The 19,477-nt window shown below is 40.8% G+C and overlaps 2 protein-coding genes and 1 long non-coding RNA gene across 10 annotated transcripts in view; 2 read left to right on the top strand and 1 right to left on the bottom strand.

Moving 5' to 3' along the window:
- Positions 1-420, bottom strand: part of LOC143674216 (uncharacterized) — a 53,329-nt gene extending 52,909 nt beyond the window's left edge. Inside the window, exon 1 of one of the 4 annotated variants that reach the window (XR_013170967.1) lies at positions 59-413. This is a non-coding gene — a long non-coding RNA (uncharacterized LOC143674216). Of the gene's footprint in view, positions 1-58 lie in introns of all 4 variants that reach the window. The other 3 variants (XR_013170968.1, XR_013170969.1, XR_013170966.1) reach the window with 3 other exon arrangements.
- MAGOH (mago homolog, exon junction complex subunit) lies at positions 377-10,000 on the top strand. 3 transcript variants are annotated; one of them, XM_077149602.1, is made up of 5 exons: positions 377-563; positions 2,841-2,899; positions 4,131-4,241; positions 8,547-8,629; positions 9,760-10,000. In XM_077149602.1, exons 1-5 carry the CDS (start codon positions 476-478, stop codon positions 9,857-9,859), a joined length of 441 nt encoding a protein of 146 aa, XP_077005717.1. In that variant the 5' UTR covers positions 377-475; the 3' UTR covers positions 9,860-10,000. The 3 variants fall into 3 exon arrangements, with proteins under 3 accessions (XP_077005717.1, XP_077005718.1, XP_077005719.1); XM_077149603.1 differs by having other exon boundaries at positions 377-443; XM_077149604.1 differs by lacking the exon at positions 377-563 and adding an exon at positions 581-936.
- A 2,302-nt stretch (positions 10,001-12,302) lies between these two features.
- Positions 12,303-19,033, top strand: CZIB (CXXC motif containing zinc binding protein). Of its 3 annotated transcripts, none has more exons than XM_077149606.1 (8): positions 12,304-12,436; positions 12,642-12,725; positions 13,797-13,853; positions 14,208-14,289; positions 14,456-14,487; positions 17,286-17,363; positions 18,171-18,236; positions 18,770-19,033. In XM_077149606.1, the coding sequence occupies exons 1-8, from the start codon at positions 12,431-12,433 to the stop codon at positions 18,845-18,847; spliced, it is 483 nt and encodes a 160-aa protein (XP_077005721.1). In that variant the 5' UTR covers positions 12,304-12,430; the 3' UTR covers positions 18,848-19,033. The 3 variants fall into 3 exon arrangements, with proteins under 3 accessions (XP_077005722.1, XP_077005721.1, XP_077005723.1); XM_077149608.1 differs by lacking the exon at positions 12,304-12,436 and adding an exon at positions 12,443-12,556; XM_077149607.1 differs by lacking the exon at positions 13,797-13,853 and having other exon boundaries at positions 12,303-12,436.
- The last annotated feature ends 444 nt before the right edge of the window (positions 19,034-19,477 follow it).

The raw sequence follows: 19,477 nt of genomic DNA on the forward strand, positions 1-19,477 counted from the left end.
CCATTTTACTGTTGAGAAGACCTATGTCCAGAGACAATGAAGAGCTTGCCTGACTCACACAAGGTCGGGGGTTAGGCCTGGAGGGGGGTGCAGGACTAGGAGGGATTCAGGCCGGAGAGCTCCTGGCGACGAGTCTTGGCCTCACAGCGAGATTCCAGACTCCCTCTGGAGAATTCGAACAAACCCAGAACTAAGGAAAACCACGGCAGGCGCTTCCGGGTTACGGGGGTGGGGACGGGAGGGAAGCCTTGACCCCGCCCCCGAACGGGAGGGGCGAGGCAGCCTTGTTTCCGCCTCTGGGAGAAAGGGACGCCGCAGCCTTGTTCTCGCGGGTACGGGCAGGGAGGGATCCCTTGCTCTCGCGACGGCGTTGTCGTGACGTCACTTCTCCGCGCCGCCGAACGTCAGTGTTGGTCGCGTACAGCCGCCGCGCTGTTTGCTATGTAAGTTCAGTCTCCGTGGCCTTTTATGAGCCATGGAGAGTGACTTTTATCTGCGTTACTATGTGGGTCACAAGGGCAAGTTCGGCCACGAGTTTCTGGAATTTGAGTTCCGACCTGACGGTAAGAGCGGCCTGGCGCAGTGGGGAGCGGGTACTAGGCCTGGGGCGGGGGAGTGAGGAGGCCTAAGAGTCGGAAATGTGCGGTGAATGAGAGGAGCGAGGGACTAAGACCTGTATAGCGCGGACCTGAAAGGAACGTTCCTGTGCCGATTCCACTGGTTCCATATCTTTCTATCCATATGCAAGGACTCCTGTTTAGAAACATGTTTGACCAGAGTGCTTTCATTTAACAAACACTGAATGCTCCCTTTGTGCCAGGCTTTTTTCCGCTCTCTGGGGATACAGCAGTGAAGAAGATGGACAAGCATACTCTCTCAGCATTTATATTCTAGTGCTAGAGACAGATCACAAACAAGCAAAAAAGAAGATTCCAGGTAGTGATGAGCGGTCAGAAAAAAATAAAGCAAAAAGACTAATTACTGGATGAGTTGCTTTAAGATAGGGTGGCCATTGGAGTGCTCTCTGAAGAAAGGATAATTTGAACTGAGGTCTGAGTGGCAAGAATGAATCAGTGCTGTGAAGCTCAGGAGCAAAGGCATTGTAGACAGGGAGTAGAAAGTGCCAAGGCTGTAGGAAATGAGCTAGGCATGTTTCAAGTGACCAGTGTCACTGAAGAATAGTAAGCTCCCAGGAAAATAGCATGAGGTGATGTGAGATAGCGGCCACATCACGTAAGCCATATTGGATTTTATTGTAAATGCGGCAGAAAACAGTTGGAAAGTTTTAAGCAGGGAAGTGATGTGATCTGTTCTGTTTTTGAAAAGAGTATTCATTGTTGGATGCAAAATGGGCAAAAGTGGAAACAGGGCTGCTTACTAGGAGACAGTTACAATTGTCAAGACGAAAGGTTATCAGTTGGGACCGGGGTGGTAGTAGAACTGGAGAGAAGCATTTAGGATACTGTTGGAAGCAGAACCAACTGAGACTTCGCTGAAAGAATTTGGGGAGTGGGCACTGAAGTGAAAGAAAGGTATCAAAGATACCAAAACTTCTACTAAATGGTAGAAGAAAGATGAACCTGCGAAGTCCTGATTTTGAGGGAGATAGAGTTGAAGATGGTGAGAAAGTACTGTTTTAGGTACTGTGATATAAAGATAGTGGAGACCTGGGAGCAGAGAGAGGGCACGTAAGCAAGTGCCCTGAAGGTCAGGAAAGGCATTGTAAATGAAGTGTAGCTTGAGGGGAGTGGAGTGAGTATTTAGGAATATGTAGGAGTTGGTTAGGCAGACAAGAATCAGTAAGGCATTTTGGACAGCATTATCAGTCAAGAGGTTGAAAATCAAAAAGGACATGTAATGTTTCAAATAGAACCCAAGCAGTTTGGTTGACTCCCCAGCTATGGGAGAGAGGAATATTGCAGGATTGAGGTTGGAAAAGTAGGTGGGCACACACATTGACAGTATGCCATGCTGAGGAGTTTGGATTTTATCAGGAAAGCTGTGGGGATCCATTGAAGTATCAGAGTAACCTATTCGTATAGGTCTGTTACTAGATCACTTGGGCTCCGAACTGAAAGAAAGAGACTCGAAGCAGAGAGACAGTACAGAGGCCATTAGAATAATTTGGCTTTTTTTAATATGTGCCCTCTATTAGGTAAAAAAATAATGTCTTCTATTTCCTTTTATCTTCTCTTTCATTCCCCACCATATACCCAGATCAGATTGTTGGATGTACATGTGGAGGCTCACCAAGGGCATGTAAACCAAATGTGCTCAGTTATAAAAGCGCAACTTTTATATTACAGGAATAGTTCAGTGTTGTACAGTCATCTGATAATGTATAAAAACAGCCTTTACATTTTTCAAAATGCTTTCACAACTCATTTGCGCCTCAGGAAGCCCTGAGTCAGATATTTTATCAATTATGTTCCTATTTTCACAGAGCTGTCCTTTACCCACGATCACAAAAGAGCCTGCCATGTTTTGTGTGGTTTTTTGTTTTGTTTTGGTGCATGGCCCAGGAATCGAACCCAGGTCCCCCACATGAAAGGCAGGCATTCTACCACTGAACCACCCCTGCTATGTTCTTTTCCCACACTTGAGCTGTCTTTTGCAAGAAATATAGTTCAATGTCAGCCATATTTTTGGCTGTGAGGATGTTTAATAGCCTAAAGTGAGGAACTGAAAAGACTAGCATTGTTGAAACACAAGGTGTAAATAGTAAATTTCTTAGACAATTTGAAGGGAAAGTTAGGGTACATTTTAAGCAACAAGTGATAATCTTGGTAGGCTATTTATTTTTAATTGTACATTGAATTTGTTTTTTTTGCCCCTCACAGGGAAATTGAGATATGCCAATAACAGCAATTACAAAAATGATGTCATGATCAGAAAAGAGGTATGAACCTTCATTCACTACAGTAGAGACTTTTCCTTGTGTTATTTTTGTTCTTTCTGGAAGTAATATTGAAAGATAAAGAACTGGGAAGTAGACACAACTGTAGGCAGCTTCTCAATTCCTTCTCAGATATTCCTTTAGTTTATGCTTTCATTCACAGTGTAGAATCAGTTACTGGTCATCATGGAGTCTGGCAGATCTTGGTTTGAACCCTGAACCTGTTTCTTACTAAACATGTGACCTTGGCAAGTTTCCTGGCTGAACTCAAGTCTCAGTTTCTTCATCTGCAAAAACAAGGTTAATAGAACTCATCCATCCCCAGCTCTGACAGAGAATTAAATACATTAAACTTAAAGTGCTTCATATATTTCTTGACACATATACTCAGTAGAGAGAGATACTGTTGAATTTGAATTTGAAATGACAGGGAACATGGTAAAGCAGCTAACATTCGTTGAATACATGTTAGATGCCAGGCATGGAGCTAGGTATTTTACATGAAGGAACTTATTTAACGCTGATTGTAAGTCCGTGTAATAGATGGTATATATCATCTTTAGAAAATGAAGGCACAGATCTTAACTAAAGGACTTGTTCAAAGACACCTCTGCTAGTAAAAAATAGAGGAATTCAAACATGCATACATTTCTCAAGTCCATATGCTCCATTCTTTCGTGATTTCTACTATGCCTTTAAGGCTTCCTCAAAGCCACACTTGCCTTTTAACCATTTTGTCATATTTAAAAGTGTCTTTACAGTTTATATATTTTCATAATATTATGTCTAATTAGCAATTGTTTTTATATTTATCCACACATGTCAGCATCCTCACATTTTTCTACATGGACTTATATCCAAAATGTACTTTAAAAGATATGTCTCTGCTCTTCAGAAGCATGTCATGTAGTTAAAAGTAACCAGGATGTGAGACATTCACAGACATTTAGTGATTACCCAGATCTTCTATTCTGGGTTCAGGTGTCAGTTGAGTATGTGGGCAGAAGACAGTCATTGTGACCAAGATGTGCCAAGAGGAGCTAAGAACTAGATGGAGGATTGAGGTGATCCTATCCCTCTTCTCCAAGATGCCGAGATCAAGCCTGAATGTCTTCCCACTTACGGTGGTGCCGGAAATAAGTCTCCAGAAGTAGTTGACATTATCATCCATCTTCATCTGAATCAAGGCACCGCTTCGGGATACAACTTAAATTGTTTTTTTATTTACTTTCAGGCTTATGTACATAAAAGTGTGATGGAAGAACTGAAGAGGATAATTGATGACAGTGAAATTACCAAAGAAGATGATGCTTTGTGGCCGCCTCCTGACCGAGTAGGTCGGCAAGTAAGTGCTTAGTGACTATTCTAGTGCAGAAATTTTACAAATGGAAGATGATATATGACATTGAACTCAGTAATGTTTGTGTGTATGTGTTACTGAGTTCTGCACAAAGCATATTATCAGCAACTTGGTCTGTAGGGAGAAACAAAGAGAACAGGTGGTACTGATGACTACCTAGAGCCCAGCCTTGAATTTCTTCCTGTAATACCCTCCGTCCCCCCTACTCCCTTTCTCAAAGCTTTTGCTGCCCACTTCACTTACTAGGTAACTACTATAGACAAAGCATTATAGAATACAAAAATAAATAGAACATAGATATTTCGTCAACCTACTGGAAGGAAAAATCATGCAAGCAACTCAATATGTATGTTTAAACGCATGGCTGAGTCATTCTGAAGACCATTTGTTAACTAAAAACAGACAAAAATCTACTCATGTTTGACTTGAGTTAACAGAAAAGGTATTTCTACCTGAACTGCTGCCATCCCAGTCCAGACTTCTAATCAAATTCCTTTCTTCTCTTGTGCCCATTCCATTTTCCATCTTGAAGCCAGAGTGATCGTCTTAAAATGTGAATTTATATATTCCATTGACTTAGACTCTCCAGTGGCTTCTCACTGCACTTAAAATACAATCCAAGTTCCTATCCCGTTTTCTCCCACTCACAATAGCACTGAGTTTAAACCACTTGAGCCTTATTTCCATTGCTCAGACATACCCAGCCCATTCTTTCTTTAGGGCCTTTGCGTGTGCCACGTTCTGCCTGGAATTTCTACAGTACTGTGTTTATTATTGAGGTCTCTGTTGTTACTTCCTCAGTGATTTCTTCCTGTCTATCCATCTAAGAAGCTCTCCATTTTTTTAATACAAGATCTGTATTGTCTTTGTAGCATTTATCATTACAAGCTCCTTCAGTGCAAAGATTTTACTTATTTTTTTCTTCACTACTATATCTTTAGTGGCTAAAATAATGCCAGTGTATTGTAAAAGTGGATTAATAGTTATATGTCAAATTAACATGAAAACCCAAATAACCCTACTCCTTATTAACCACAAATTGATGGGCCAACTCCTGAAGGAACTGAAAAAAGAATCTCAACTTCAGTTAACTTACTGGTTCATGTCCTGGAACTTCAGTAATGTCATATATTTGTATTTTGCATCATGCTTCATAAAATTTTTAGCTCCATTAATTCATTTAACCATCACAACAGTCCTGTGAAGAAGGCAAGACATGTACCTGTACATTAGAAATAACCCATTGAAAGGGTAATAAAAATAAAATCCCATTTATAACAGCAACAAAAACTATAAAAATTTATGGAAAAATTTAACAATATATACAAAACTTATGGGGAAAGGCTTTACAGAAGGATATAAAATTAAGTTTCATTTTCACGGATAGGAAGACTCGATATCTTAAAGATGTCAGTTTTCACTAATATGATTTATAAAGTCATTCTCATTCGGATCAAATTCCCAGCAGGATTTTTCGTAGAACCTGAGTGTTAAATTCTTGGAAGATCAAAGGAACAAGAGTAGCGAAGATAGTTTTGAAGAGTTCTTATAAAGCCGTGTCATATGAACTGTGGGATTGCCTCAGGAATTGACATCTAATCGAGTGGAATAGAATAGAGAGCCCAGAAACAAATGTATGGGAACTTGGAACAACGTATGACAAAGTGGACTTTCAAATGAATGGGAAAAGGATGGATTGTTTAACAGAGTGTACCAGGACAATTGGCAGTATGCTTACGAATATTTTTTGTTTGGGTTTAGGGAACAATCATGCATAAAATACAGGATTCCCATTCACCACCCTACCACCAACACCTTGCATTGGCTTGGAACATTTGTTACAATTGATGATAGCACATTTTTATAATACTATTCATTAAAGTCCATGGTTTAACTTAGGGTTCACTGTGTAGTATAGTTCCATGGAGTTTTTTTAAATTTTTATTCTGTTATCATATATACAATCTTATTTTCCCCCCCTTAATCATATTCAGATATTTATTTCAGTGCTGTTAATCATGTTCACAGTGTTGTGCTATCATCACCACCATCCATTACCAAAACTTTTCAATCATTCCATATAAGAATATTGTACATTTTAAGCCTTAACTTCACATTCCTTATCCCCACCCTGTCCCCTGGTAACCTATATTCTAGATTCTGACTCTATGAGTTTCCTTATTCTAATTGTTTCAAATCAGTGAGATCATACAATACTTAACCTTTTGTGTCTGGCTTATTTCACTAAAAATGATGTCTTCAGCAATCATCCAAGTTGCTTGTATCAGGACTTCATTCCTTTTTATGTCTGAATAATATTCCATTGTATGTATATACCTCTGTTTATCCAGTCATCAGTTGATGGACACTTGGTTGCTTCCATCATTTAGAAATTGACTAATGCTGCTATGAACATCATTGTGCAAGTATCTGTTCAAGCACGTGCTTTCAGTTCTTTTGGGTCTGGCTAGTAGTGGGATTGCCAGGTCACATGGTAGTTCTATACTTACCTTTCTGAGAAACTACCAAACTATCTTCCACAGCAGTTGTACCATTTTATATTGCCACCAGCAATGAATGAATGTTCCTATTTGTCTATACCTCAGACCATTTATAGAAATAAATTCCAAATGAAGTAAGGACCTAAAGATGAAAAGTAAAACTTTAAAACAAAGAATATATAGACTGTCTTATTTCTGGGTAGAGAAGTTTTTAATTCCTTAAAACAAACAAACAATCCAAATCTCCGGGGAAAAGATTGGTAAATTTGATTTCTTTAAATTTAAAACTCGTGCTTGACAAAAGACATGAAGTTAAAAGATAAGCCAGAAACTAGACGATATTTGCAAAACATGTAACTGGCAAGGGTTTATATCTAGAATATATAAAAAACTATAAAATAATTTGAAAAAGACAACCCAATGGCAAATGTGCAAAGGGTATGAATAGATAGCTTACAAAGCTGGAAAAACAAGTGGCCAGTAAACGTATGAAAAGATTTACAACTTCATTTGTAAATGAAAATTAAGCATATAACCACTTCAGGCCCAATAGACTGGCAAAAATGCCACATGTTAAAAAGAATATGAGGAAAAGTAGGTCCACTTACTACTGGTTGGATTATAATTGGTAGAACCATTTTAGGGAGCAATTGTAGTAGCTAGCAGAATTGAAAGTACACTACTTCTAAGGATTTTCCTAGAGATATTTTCACATATATACAAAGAGATGTATAAAAGAATGTTCTAGCCACATTGTTTATTGGAACAAACATTGAGAACCAAGTCTGCTTCAACAGGAGGATGGAATCTTCTAAAGCATTAAAACTAAATGAATTCTAGAACTAGTAAGTCAACATAGATAAATCTCAAAAGCAATGTTGATTGCAAAAAGCAAAAAGATACATATTGTAAGAACACTTAGATAAAACTATGAGACCAGTGTTCCCACACATTTTTAAAAATGTAAACATTCTGTCATACTTGCATCAGATTTCTTTATAAAGAAATAAAACATTACAGATAAAAAGTTTAGGTCCACCTCACATCCTGTTCTCCTTCCTTCATCCCAACAGACAATCACTACCCTGAAGTTTGGGTGTATTCTTTCTACTCAGATTTTGAGAGTAGGTTTTTACTAGTATGGTTTTGAAACTTTATGTAAGTTTTCAGTTTGAATGTTTTCATCATTGAAAAAATATAAATAAAAAGAAAAAAGAAATAGGGCCCATTAGAATGGGCAGAGATCTTTGTTTTGTTTAGTTTTGCTGATCTGTCTCAAGCACCAAGAATAATACGTGGCACACAATAGGGGATTCCCCATAGATATTTTTTTGTAAGTTTATGTTACTGTTTAGAAATTGAGACCCAGAGTCTTACAACTAGTAAGTGGCAAAGCCTGGATCAAACCCCAGGTCTGGAATTCTTTACTTTGCCCCATGTTGTCCACACAGAGCTGTCCATGTCACTTCATATAGCAGGCATTGTTAATAATGTTAATGAGAAGAAAATACTATGCAAATTCTTCCAAATCTCAGAAATAATAGAGCCTTGTGGACATAACTTTCTCCAAGAGTATGAGCTTCTCAAGGGCTGAAACAGTATTTAATTTATCTCTGTTTCTAGCGTACAGCACAGTTTAGCACTCAGTGAATCTGTAAAATGAACTGGCCTCATTTACATAGCCATCTCTAGTATACTTTGTGCAGTTTGGCAGACGATGAACCCTTCTTTTGTATGCTTGATGAAAAATCCAATTTGACTTGGCTTAATTTTTTTTTAATGTTTCTAGGAGCTTGAAATCGTCATTGGAGATGAACACATTTCTTTTACAACATCAAAAATTGGTTCGCTTATTGATGTCAATCAGTCCAAGTAAGTGTGCATAATCCTTACATCCAGTTGCCTCTATTTTGGAGCAGATTTAATGAAACCCTTAGATTGGTTCATCATGGGGAAACCTGATACAAGTGCACAACAGAGACAGGCAATTTTGTCTCTCTCAGAGAGGGACTGTAAGCTTTTTCAAGGGCTTATCACTGTTGTTTTTGGTATTTCATTCAACCATAGTTACTAACAGCTTGTCAGTGACACACACACACAGAGTAATGCATAGGAACAGCCAAAGTGGGTAAGAACCTGGGCCTAACAGAAAATGAAACATGCCAAAACAAGTGCTCAGGATAAACTAGATTAACTAGTCTGAACAACTTCCTCAGTATTGGCCATTCAGATTAGCACATTTTAATGTCTAACTTTAGTGAAACTTTAAACTTTTTAGGATCTAACTTTTAAAATTCATGCTGTCAATGGGGACAAAATATAAAGTTGAGGTATAAGTCGATATGCTATAAAGGGTCCTCAGAATTTGACAACCTCTTTAGCTCTTGTCTTGGAGGACTTAGAATTAGATGTGGCTCGCTTTTAGTACATGTTGGGCACTTACTTCCTTTGGATAGTCTCCTTTGTTTTAGCTAGTGATTCCATAGTAAACTTTAGCCTCTTGATCCTGCTTAAAATGTCCCTAATTCTGAAAATAATATATGCTCATTAAAGAAAATACAGGGAATGCAGAAAAGTAGAAAGGGGGAAAAGCACCCATAATTGTATCAATTAGACAACCACTATTAATATCTTGAAGTATTTCTTCCTGGTCTTTTTTTCTGGTGCATTAAAAATATATGATTTATATGGTACGTGAAGATATCGCCATAAAAATATTTTTAAAATACATATAGTTTAGAAAAAGCACACACAAAAAAATTGATCAATAACCCGTGTGCATCTCTTCTAAAAAGAAGAAAAAACTTGAGCATATTTGAATGGCCTCATTGTATTCCATCTTAATATATAGCCTTTTCCTTCTTTTTGGACATTTGGGGTGTTTTCGAAGTCTTAATGCTGTAAATATCTTTATGGTGAACACCTTGCCTGGTACATAAATATTCAGGATTTTAATGATATTTTCTGCCTGATTTTCTGACAATTTTCCTTTTGTATTTTAGGGATCCTGAAGGCTTACGAGTATTTTATTATCTTGTCCAGGACCTGAAGTGTTTGGTCTTCAGTCTTATTGGATTACATTTCAAGATTAAGCCAATCTAGAGTCAGAATGGGTGTGAAACATGAGGAGGTGGGGATAGTTGTTTTTTAATTTTCATTATCAGGAAATTTTTGTATATATCAGGGCAGTATTTTTTTATGAACTGTAAATGATTGTCTTTAATAAATATATAATAAAATGCAGTTTTTATTATTTTATAAAAGAACAGAATGTGTTAATATGTGAAGGTCCAGGTGAACTCTTCTCAGTTACTTCTTAAAACATTAACAATTATGTGGCATATTGTACCTCCAGAATTGAATTACGCAACTCTCTAGGTATAACTACCAATTTACAGGAAATAAGAGAATAGAGAAACCTGTTAAAAATACTATGGGAATGCAATCAGCAATATCTAGCAGAAACTCTACAGGATAAGTGACTTTGTTTCTTCAATAAATAACCTAAGGGAAACAGAGGGATGGAGTGGGAATCTATAGATTAAAAGAAATTTAAGAGACACATTAATCAATACAGTATTTAGATCTTATTTGAATAGTGATTTTTAAAAAAACTGTAAAATTGCCCCCATTAAGGAAATTTGAACACTGGATATTTGATGATAATGAAGCATTGTTAATTTTTTAGTTGTGAAATGCTATTGTGGTTGTTTTTGTTTTTTATAATCATTTAGAGATAAAGCCATAGCTTTTTCATTTGGGGGTATGTGAGGGATTTTTAGTTTTATACAATATAACAATAAGGTATAAACAACCCTTGGTCTCAGAAAAGTTTTCCAATAATCCATTTATTTTTAATATTTTTATTGACAAATCTTCACACACATATCATCCATACATGGTGTACAATCAGTGGCTCACAGCATCATTACATAGTTGTGTATTCATCACTGTGATCATTTTTTAGAACGTTTGTATCGCTCAAAAAAAAAAGGAAAAAACTCATACATCCCATACGCATTACTCCTCCCTCTCATTGACCGCTAGTATTTCCATCTACCCAATTTATTTTACCCCTTATCCTCCCTATTACCAATAATCCATTCTTAAAAAGTATTTTTTCTTTATTAAGAGAAATTGTGGATTTACAGAACAATCGTACATAAAATACAGGGTTCCCATACACCACCCCATCACCCATATCTTGCATTGCTGTGGATCCAATCCATTTTTAAAATCAGAATACCAATGTTCCAAGAACTGAGATCAAATTGGTATGTGTGGTGTTGAGAATTATTTTAGCAGGTAAATAGGGAAGAACTCCTTTTTTTGCTGCTAAATTGCATGCCCCCATTAGACAAACTGTTGACTGACTAGACTTAACAGGACCTTGGTAAGCCATCCAGCTCAACTGCCTCATTTGATTGAGGGAAAGTGATGAGCTGGTTAAGATAGGCCAACCTGGGACAAAGCCCCAGGTCTTGTGATTGCTAGACTAGTACTTTATTCCACTACAGTCCACATGAGACAAGTTAGGGGCAGTGGTGGAAGATAAGATCTTAGGATTTCTGACTCCCAGGCCAGTGCACTTCCTGCTATAGAAGAGTACTTGGCCAGAGAGGCAAGTGGGTGGTAGACATCAAAATAAGTAACTCCAACAGGTAAAGGCCATCTGCAGGAGCATTCTGGGATTTTGCAGTCTGCAAGCAAGGTCTTGATACTAACTGGTCACATCCTCCTGTCCTTGGCTTTCTTGGTACCCCTGAACTACTTCCATTTCCGGTTAAGAAGATAGGTATCTCTTCCTGCTACTGACATGCTAGACAAACCTGCGGCCTCTCTTCACCATCCAATGCCCCAGAAATAGTGTCAAGAAGACTAAACATTTGCATTAAATTTGTTTAGCTTCTCCATTTGGTTTCTTTCACACCCTGGATCGATAAACTAGTGCTTATTTTCACACACGCACATAAAAAAAGTCACGCCAAATTTTGAAAGAAATAATAAGGACCTCAGGAGAACTTCAAGATTCTCCAGTGGGTTGTTCCTTATAAGGCTGACACTTCACTGCCCCTGATCTGATCTCAGATGTGGCCTGAACCGGAGGATGGGTAAAACCAGGTTTAGTAAACTCATAATGGGAGAATAGGCCAGTTGGAGGGAATTTCCATCCATGGGGGCCACAAATAGGTAGAAAGTGGTCATCGGGCAACCTAGAAACTAGGTCTTGCGAGGGGAGAGAAAGAAGCAGTTTCAGAGAAAAAAAAAATCCCCAAATCTGCAAGGCTGCTCCAGGACAGGGAACCGACGCAATGTGAGAAGCCTCAGGGTAGACAGGGACCGGGTGTGAGAAGGCGGAGCAGTGAAGAGTCAGGACAGACCCGAAAGGCAGTAGGAAGACCATGAGGGCAGGCGTGTCTTACAATAATAGCTTAGTGCTGGCACAAATCGGCGTTCAATAGGTATCTGGAATTACTGATTTATCGAGGCAGGCTCCTCTGAGGGCTGGATAACTGACTCCTGGAGTCGAAAAAGCGGGTGGAAACCTGGAACGAGGCGCCCCCGCCCGAAGCAGACTCAAAGCCCCGCCCCGGGAATTCCCAAACGCTGCCTGCCTTTTACGGCAGGCCGGAAAGCAGCCGCCGCAGCCACGCCGGACTGAGGCGGGCCACTATGGGGGTATGTTGGAGGCAAGAAGAGGGTGGCAAAGACGTGAGAGGCAGGAGTCCGCGCCAGGAGGGAATGAGGGCATTGGGCTTGCGCTGAGAAAAAGCGGGGAGGCAGAGCTCGTGCTTGCAGGTCCGGGGCTGGTCAAGGAGTTGGGGCTGGGTGTGAGGCTTCGCAGGCGCGGCTCACGTAGCTGCTCTGGACTTCCCCCTCTCAGAAAATCGCGCTGCAGCTCAAAGCCACGTTGGAGAACATCACCAGCCTCCGGCCTGTGGGCGAGGACTTCCGGTGGTACCTGAAGGTGAGGCTGCAGGGGCGGGGCCCCAGACCGAGGGAAGGGGCGGGCATCCCTGAGGCTCCGAGTAGGGGCGAGACCGCGGGAGGGGCGGGGCGCCAAGGGGTTGCCCCTGGGGGAAAAGGTTTCGTCCCGGGAGTTGTCAGGTAATTGTTCTCAGTATTGAACAGCCCAGGATGAAAAATATTTAGCCAGATACGTTAAATGATCATACAGAAGTTGCATATTTGATGTCTACTCTTTTATTAACGCTTAGGTGGCGGCAGCTTGGACTCTTCCGTTTATAATTTTTCCCTCCCTTAAATGTTTCATGGTGTATAAGCAGACATCAAACAAAACATTACTTGAAGAGCCATTGTGATTATTTAGTAAGATAAATAATTTCACGTTCTGTTTCATTTGTAGATTTTTTAAATTCGTTTTAAAATAATTTTGGGCATGTCTTTTAACCCTTACGTCCCAGCCCCACCAGGTAAATCTGGTGCCCAGGTGGCATGGGCCACAGAGCTCCTCTAACCCAAGCAGTTTGAGGCCCTTTGCCTGGATCCCAGAGCTGGGATCTGCTCAGTTTTGCTTCTAGTCTAAATCCCATTATCCTTCAATAAGCAGCAAAAAGCCTCTCTCCTTCAGGAAGCCTTCATCGACTCTATTTCCAAATATTTTGAAGCCTGAGTACCAGGGCTTAGTCATGGAATAAATGCTTTTTGGCCTCAAGAAGCACACAGCCTAGTGAAGGAGACTGAGAACAGGACCCACAGGGCCTGTGGGACAGAGGAACCGCCTGACCCATAACAGTGGGTGGGGTCCCCTTGAGGCCTGTTCTGTTCCACAGGAAACTTGAATCCCCAACCAGACTGGGAATTTTTTTAGAGGAAAGCGGGCAAGCTGGCATGAGAAACAGCTTAACCAGTTCTCTACCAAAGGAAGTTTGGTTATATTCTCATTGGGTGTGAGGATGATATGGCACTGCCTACAGGAAGGTGGGTTATTAGCCTCCCCATCTCAGAGTTCTTACCCTTCTCTCAGTCTGTGTCCAACTGAGCAGCTCCTTTACTAACACTCTTTTTTGCCCCAAAGATGAAATGTGGCAACTGCGGAGAGATTTCAGAGAAGTGGCAATACATCCGACTGATGGTAACTGCCCCCCACCATATATACACACAGACACACACAACTGGGCAGGAATTTGGAGAACCTCTATTCCCAGTCTCTCTGGTCCTCTTGCACCCTGCTTTTGTGGTTTGGGGAACACAGGTATCAGTGTGAAGCAGTGAGAACAACAGGCATCTTTGGGATATGAGGTAAAATTCAAAATCAAGGGAAAGCCCTTTCCTTAGTCTCAAGAAGCCTCCCAGGCTCTTGTCCTAGGAAGTCCCTCACTCTCGCAGGTCTTAGTCTCCCCCTGGTACGAAGAAATGGGACCAGATCCCCTCAGGACCCTTGCTTTTGTTTGATATATGACTAGAGGTTCTGTTTGCTCCTTGCCAGGACAGCGTGGCATTGAAGGGAGGCCGTGGCAGTGCCTCCATGGTGCAGAAGTGCAAGCTGTGTGCACGGGAAAATTCCATCGGTAGGTCAGGCCATGAACACCAACCTCTACCAGGGTGGCCCACAGCTTCCTGGTACCAGATTAAATGCAAGCTCATGCTACCTGCAGGTGAACCCAAACATGTGCCGTTTCCTGTGGAGCCAGGATATGAACTCAACTCAATTTAGTCTTTTCTTCTGTGTTTCAGAGATTCTGAGCGGCACCATCAACTCTTACAATGTAAGTTTCCTGTAGCAGGCATGGTAGGATTAAATCTAAACTGGGAGCTAAGAAGCCTAGGTCCTAGAGTTATAAATGCCTCAGAGGAACCTGCCACAGGATATTCATTCACTCACTCATTCAGTCATTGTTCATTCACTTGTATCAATTATTTACTCATGATATACTAATGAGTGTTTGGAAGGGAAAATACTCATAAACAATCTATTGCTATACCTTCTTATAAGTGCTGGGCTGTGGGAGCTTAGGGGCCCTCTAACCCAGCCCAGCTACTCCATTTCCAAGGCTGAGAACACTTACCTCATCTATATCTTAAGGGACTAGTGGGCCATTTCTGAAACATGGGTGAGACAGCCCTTTGAATGGAGCAATAGAGTGGCTCCCACTCTCTGTATTGTTGCTGTCAGTCAGTAGTTAAACATTACTGCAGGACAGATTAGCCCAAAGGTAAGGAAGGAGTGTGTATGTAGGGTCTGTTTGTTTAAAGAAGGGCATTTATTTGTATATAAATATCTGTTCCTTATTTGGTATTTAGTAAAATGTCCGTACTATGCTAAATTCTCAGCTCAGTCTTGAAGTTAGAGAAATTAAATGAAACTCGACTCTCAAGGAACTCACAATCTAGTGGAAGAGACAGACTAGCAAACACAAAACTAGGGTCTCACCAGTGCTAGGCGTGTGGATGGGTACAAGGAGTGATTTTACTGTGAAGTACAGAATGAGGATGGGTGTTTGAATGCTACTTGGGGTCTCTGTGTCCATGTATCAGGGAAAAATTTCCTGCCCACACCACTCTACTCGCAGGTGCCTGCTTCTCACACCCTGCTTCAAGATTTTAAATCTCCTGCCTTCATAGTATGACAAATCGTTATCAAAAGACTATGGCTGTTTACTAGGACGATTTGAATGATCTAGCATCTTAATATTCTTATTTGTATTTTTGGTATTAATAATTCTATCTCCCATTTATTTATTTATTTATTTTTAATTTTTTTTTATTAAAAAAATTAACAAAACATTTAGAAATCATTCCATTCTACATGTACAATCAGTAATTCTTAATATCATCACATAGTTGCATATTCATCATTTCTTAGTACATTTGCATCGATTTAGAAAAAGAAATAAAAAGACAACTGAATAAGAATTAAAACGATAATAGAGAGAAAAAAAAAACCTATACCTCACATGCAGCTTCATTCAATGTTTTAACATAATTGCATTACAATTAGGTAGTATTGTGCTGTCCATTTCTGAGTTTTTATATCCAGTCCTGTTGCACAGTTTGTATCCCTTCAGCTCCAATTACCCCTTCTCTCTTTTTTTTTTTTTTAATTAACGGAAAAAAAGAAATTAACCCAACATTTAGAAATCATACCATTCTACATATGCAATCAGTAATTCTTAACATCATCACATAGATGCATGATCATCGTTTCTTAGTACATTTGCATTGGTTTAGAAGAACTAGCAACACAACCGAAAAAGATATAGAATGTTAATATAGAGAAAAAAATAAAAGTAATAATAGTAAAAACAAAACAAAACAAAACAAAAACCTATAGCTCAGATGCAGCTTCATTCAGTGTTTTAACATGGTTACTTTACAATTAGGTATTATTGTGCTGTCTATTTTTGAGTTTTTGTATCTAGTCCTGTTGCACAGTCTGTATCCCTTCAGCTCCAATTGCCCATTATCTTACCCTGTTTCTACCTCCTGCTGGACTCTGTTACCAATGACATATTCCACATTTATTCTCGAATGTCCGTTCACATCAGTGGGACCATACAGTGTTTGTCCTTTAGTTTTTGGCTAGACTCACTCAGCATAATGTTCTCTAGGTCCATCCATGTTATTACATGCTTCATAAGTTTATCCTGTCTTAAAGCTGCATAATATTCCATCGTATGTATATACCACAGTTTGTTTAGCCACTCTTCTGTTGATGGAGATTTTGGCTGTTTCCATCTCTTTGCAATTGTAAATAACGCTACTATAAACATTGGTATGCAAATGTCCGTTTGTGTCTTTGCCCTTAAGTCCTTTGAGTAGATTCCCAGCAATGGTATTGCTGGGTCGTATGGCAAGTCTATATTCAGCTTTTTGAGGAACCGCCAAACTGCCTTCCACAGTGGTTGCACCATTTGACATTCCCACCAACAGTGGATAAGTGTGCCTCTTTCTCCGCATCCTCTCCGGCACTTGTCATTTTCTGTTTCGTTGATAATGGCCATTCTGGTGGGTGTGAGATGATATCTCATTGTGGTTTTGATTTGCATTTCTCTAATGGCCAGGGACATTGAGCATCTCTTCATGTGCCTTTTGGCCATTTGTATTTCCTCTTCTGATAGGTGTCTGTTCAAGTCTTTTTCCCATTTTGTAATTGGGTTGGCTGTCTTTTTGTTGTTGAGTTGAACCATTTATTGAACATAGCACCAGGTGCTGTCCTAGATACTTTACACATGTTATTTCAAGTTCTCACAGTAAGCTGATAGAGGTTTTGTCAGCTCCATTTGACAGTTGAAGAATCTTAGACCCAGAATAGAGGAGAGGCACCTCTTAGATCCTGGTGGGCTGACTACAGGGTCCACATTTGTTCTGCAGCATCCATGTACACAGAAGGTCTCCTGGGAAACAGGAGACCAAAAACCCCTTTTGGAAGGGGTTGAGCTGTTCCCAGCTCCCATTTTGGGCTCTCAGGGGCTTAGTAAGGGTCCACTTGGCAGGAAAGGCAGGTGCCAGGGGTTCCTATGTGAACCCTCCCGGATCCTGACTCTTCAACACACTTCCCTTCCAGGCTGAAGACAGTGAGAAGTTCAAGACAATAGTAGAGTTTGAGTGCCGGGGCCTTGAACCAGTTGATTTCCAGCCCCAGGTATGTGTACATCTTCCTGAGGAACCTTCAGCTCTGATGAGGGAATATAGGAAATGACAGCAGAACTTTGCTTCTTACCAGCACCATAGGGTTGGGATTCTCCTTTGTAAGAATAACAGCTGTCAATTATTAAGCACCTACTATATGGTAGGTACCATGCCCATCACTTTTGTGATCTCATCTAAGCCTCACATTAACCCTTTGAAGTTACTTATCTTGTTTTTTTTTGCATGGGCAGGCGCTGGGAGTCCAACCCAGGTCTCCGGCATCGCAGGCGGGAACGCTGCTTGCTGAGCCACCGTGGCCCGCCCTACTCATCTTATTTTTCAAATAAGGGAAAAAACCTCAGAAATTTCATGACTCACCCATGGTCTCACACTAAGTGGGGCCATAATATGAACCCAGATCTATCTGACTCTAGAGTTGCCCATTTTATTTGTATAGTGTTTTTATCTCATAACTAATCTTTGAGGTAGGCAGAAGATAGTATGGTTACTCCCATTTCACAAATGAAAAAGAAAAGGCCCATGAAGGGTGTGACATGTTCAGGGTCCTTCAGCAAATTGGGAGTAGTGAAAGGGTATTCCCCAGGCCTCCTGTCTTCTGGTCCAGGGCTCTAATTTAGAGAAATCATCCCAGTCCCAAGGCAGTTGCCATGCCCTGGAAGCTCAGTAGTTACTCCGAAACAGCTGCCCCTACTCTATCTCTGTTTTCCCATCCCAAAGGTAGCACAAGAAGCGGCAGCTGTCTGTCCAGCCGCGTGTATCCTTTCCCTTAGACTAACCACTGCCTTCCTGTCATCTGCAGGCCGGGTTTGCTGCTGAGGGTGTGGAGTCAGGGACAGTCTTCAGTGACATTAACCTGCAGGAGAAGGTATGGGACTTGGGGTCTTAGTGTGTGCCATAAGGCACTTGGTGGGAATTATCCTTTTAGTGTGCGAGACTCATCGATGGGCAGCCAACTCCTGGAGTCTGCTGGGTATAGATACTGCTGGACATAGTGCTGCTTTGTAGTTCAGAAAGTCTTGCGGTCAGCTCTCAAAAAAAGGAAAAACAAAACTTCATTTTCCTTAGCTACCACTAACAGTAGCTTTTACGTGTCAGGCACTATGTTTAGTGCTTCTGCAGGCATTATCTCATTTGATTCTTTCAACATTCAACTTGAAATCTATGATTATCCCTTATAGAGGATAAAAGTGAGGCTCAGAGAAATTAAGTGACTTGCCCAAAGTCACAGAGCTGGAAGAGCTGGAGTTCAGACCTGAGCTTTCTGGCTCTGTTCAGGATCAAACATGTTCATGAATATCCCAGGCAGAGCCTGAACTGGGCCTTTTGAGTCCCATTTCTCCATTCTCTACACTGTCTTGGGCTGCCTCATTACGCTAATGCTGCCATTTTATTTCACAGGACTGGACTGACTATGACGAAAAAGCTCAGGAGTCTGTGGGAATCTATGAAGTCACACACCAGTTTGTGAAGTGCTGAGCCCTCTTCTTGCACATTTGCTCCTAAGAACTGAGAATGAACAAAGTGCCCCAGATAACAAGGCTCCATTGAGGCTGCTTCCCATGTCCCCTCTCTCCTGACAGCTGTCTCAAGCCCTCATAGTCTTGCATTCTAGGCTTGGTCACAGCTTCCAAAACCCCACGAATAAAACCCGTTCATACTGTACTGGTGCGTGAAGATGGAGTCAGGCAGCAACCCCTCCCTCCACAAATTAGAATTCACATGAGATGTCTGACTGCTTCCTGGCACCTTCCCACAGCTTAAAACCCTACACCTGATCCATTTTCCAAACTATGCAGTATCATTTCTCAGGGCTTTGTAGCTTTGGGGGAATAGCAGGTCAACCCAGGGGACCAAAAGTATTGAGGGCAGTGGCATGAGGACATCTGAGCCAAGACTTCACATTGACCAGCTTGGCTTTCAGGTAAACCTCAACATGCCTATTAACACTGTCATGTCAGATTCCAAGCAGAGCTAAAAGGGAGGTTAGGGGGCTACAGTCTACTGGCATCAGTCGCTACAGAATTCCTACCAAATGGGTCATCCAGTTTCTGCTCACTTGGTGTGTTGGGCAGTCTCTTACCATCAGGGTAGCAAGTATGAAAGTTC

This window comes from Tamandua tetradactyla, chromosome 2 (assembly GCF_023851605.1).
Source record: "Tamandua tetradactyla isolate mTamTet1 chromosome 2, mTamTet1.pri, whole genome shotgun sequence".
NCBI lineage: Eukaryota > Metazoa > Chordata > Mammalia > Pilosa > Myrmecophagidae > Tamandua > Tamandua tetradactyla.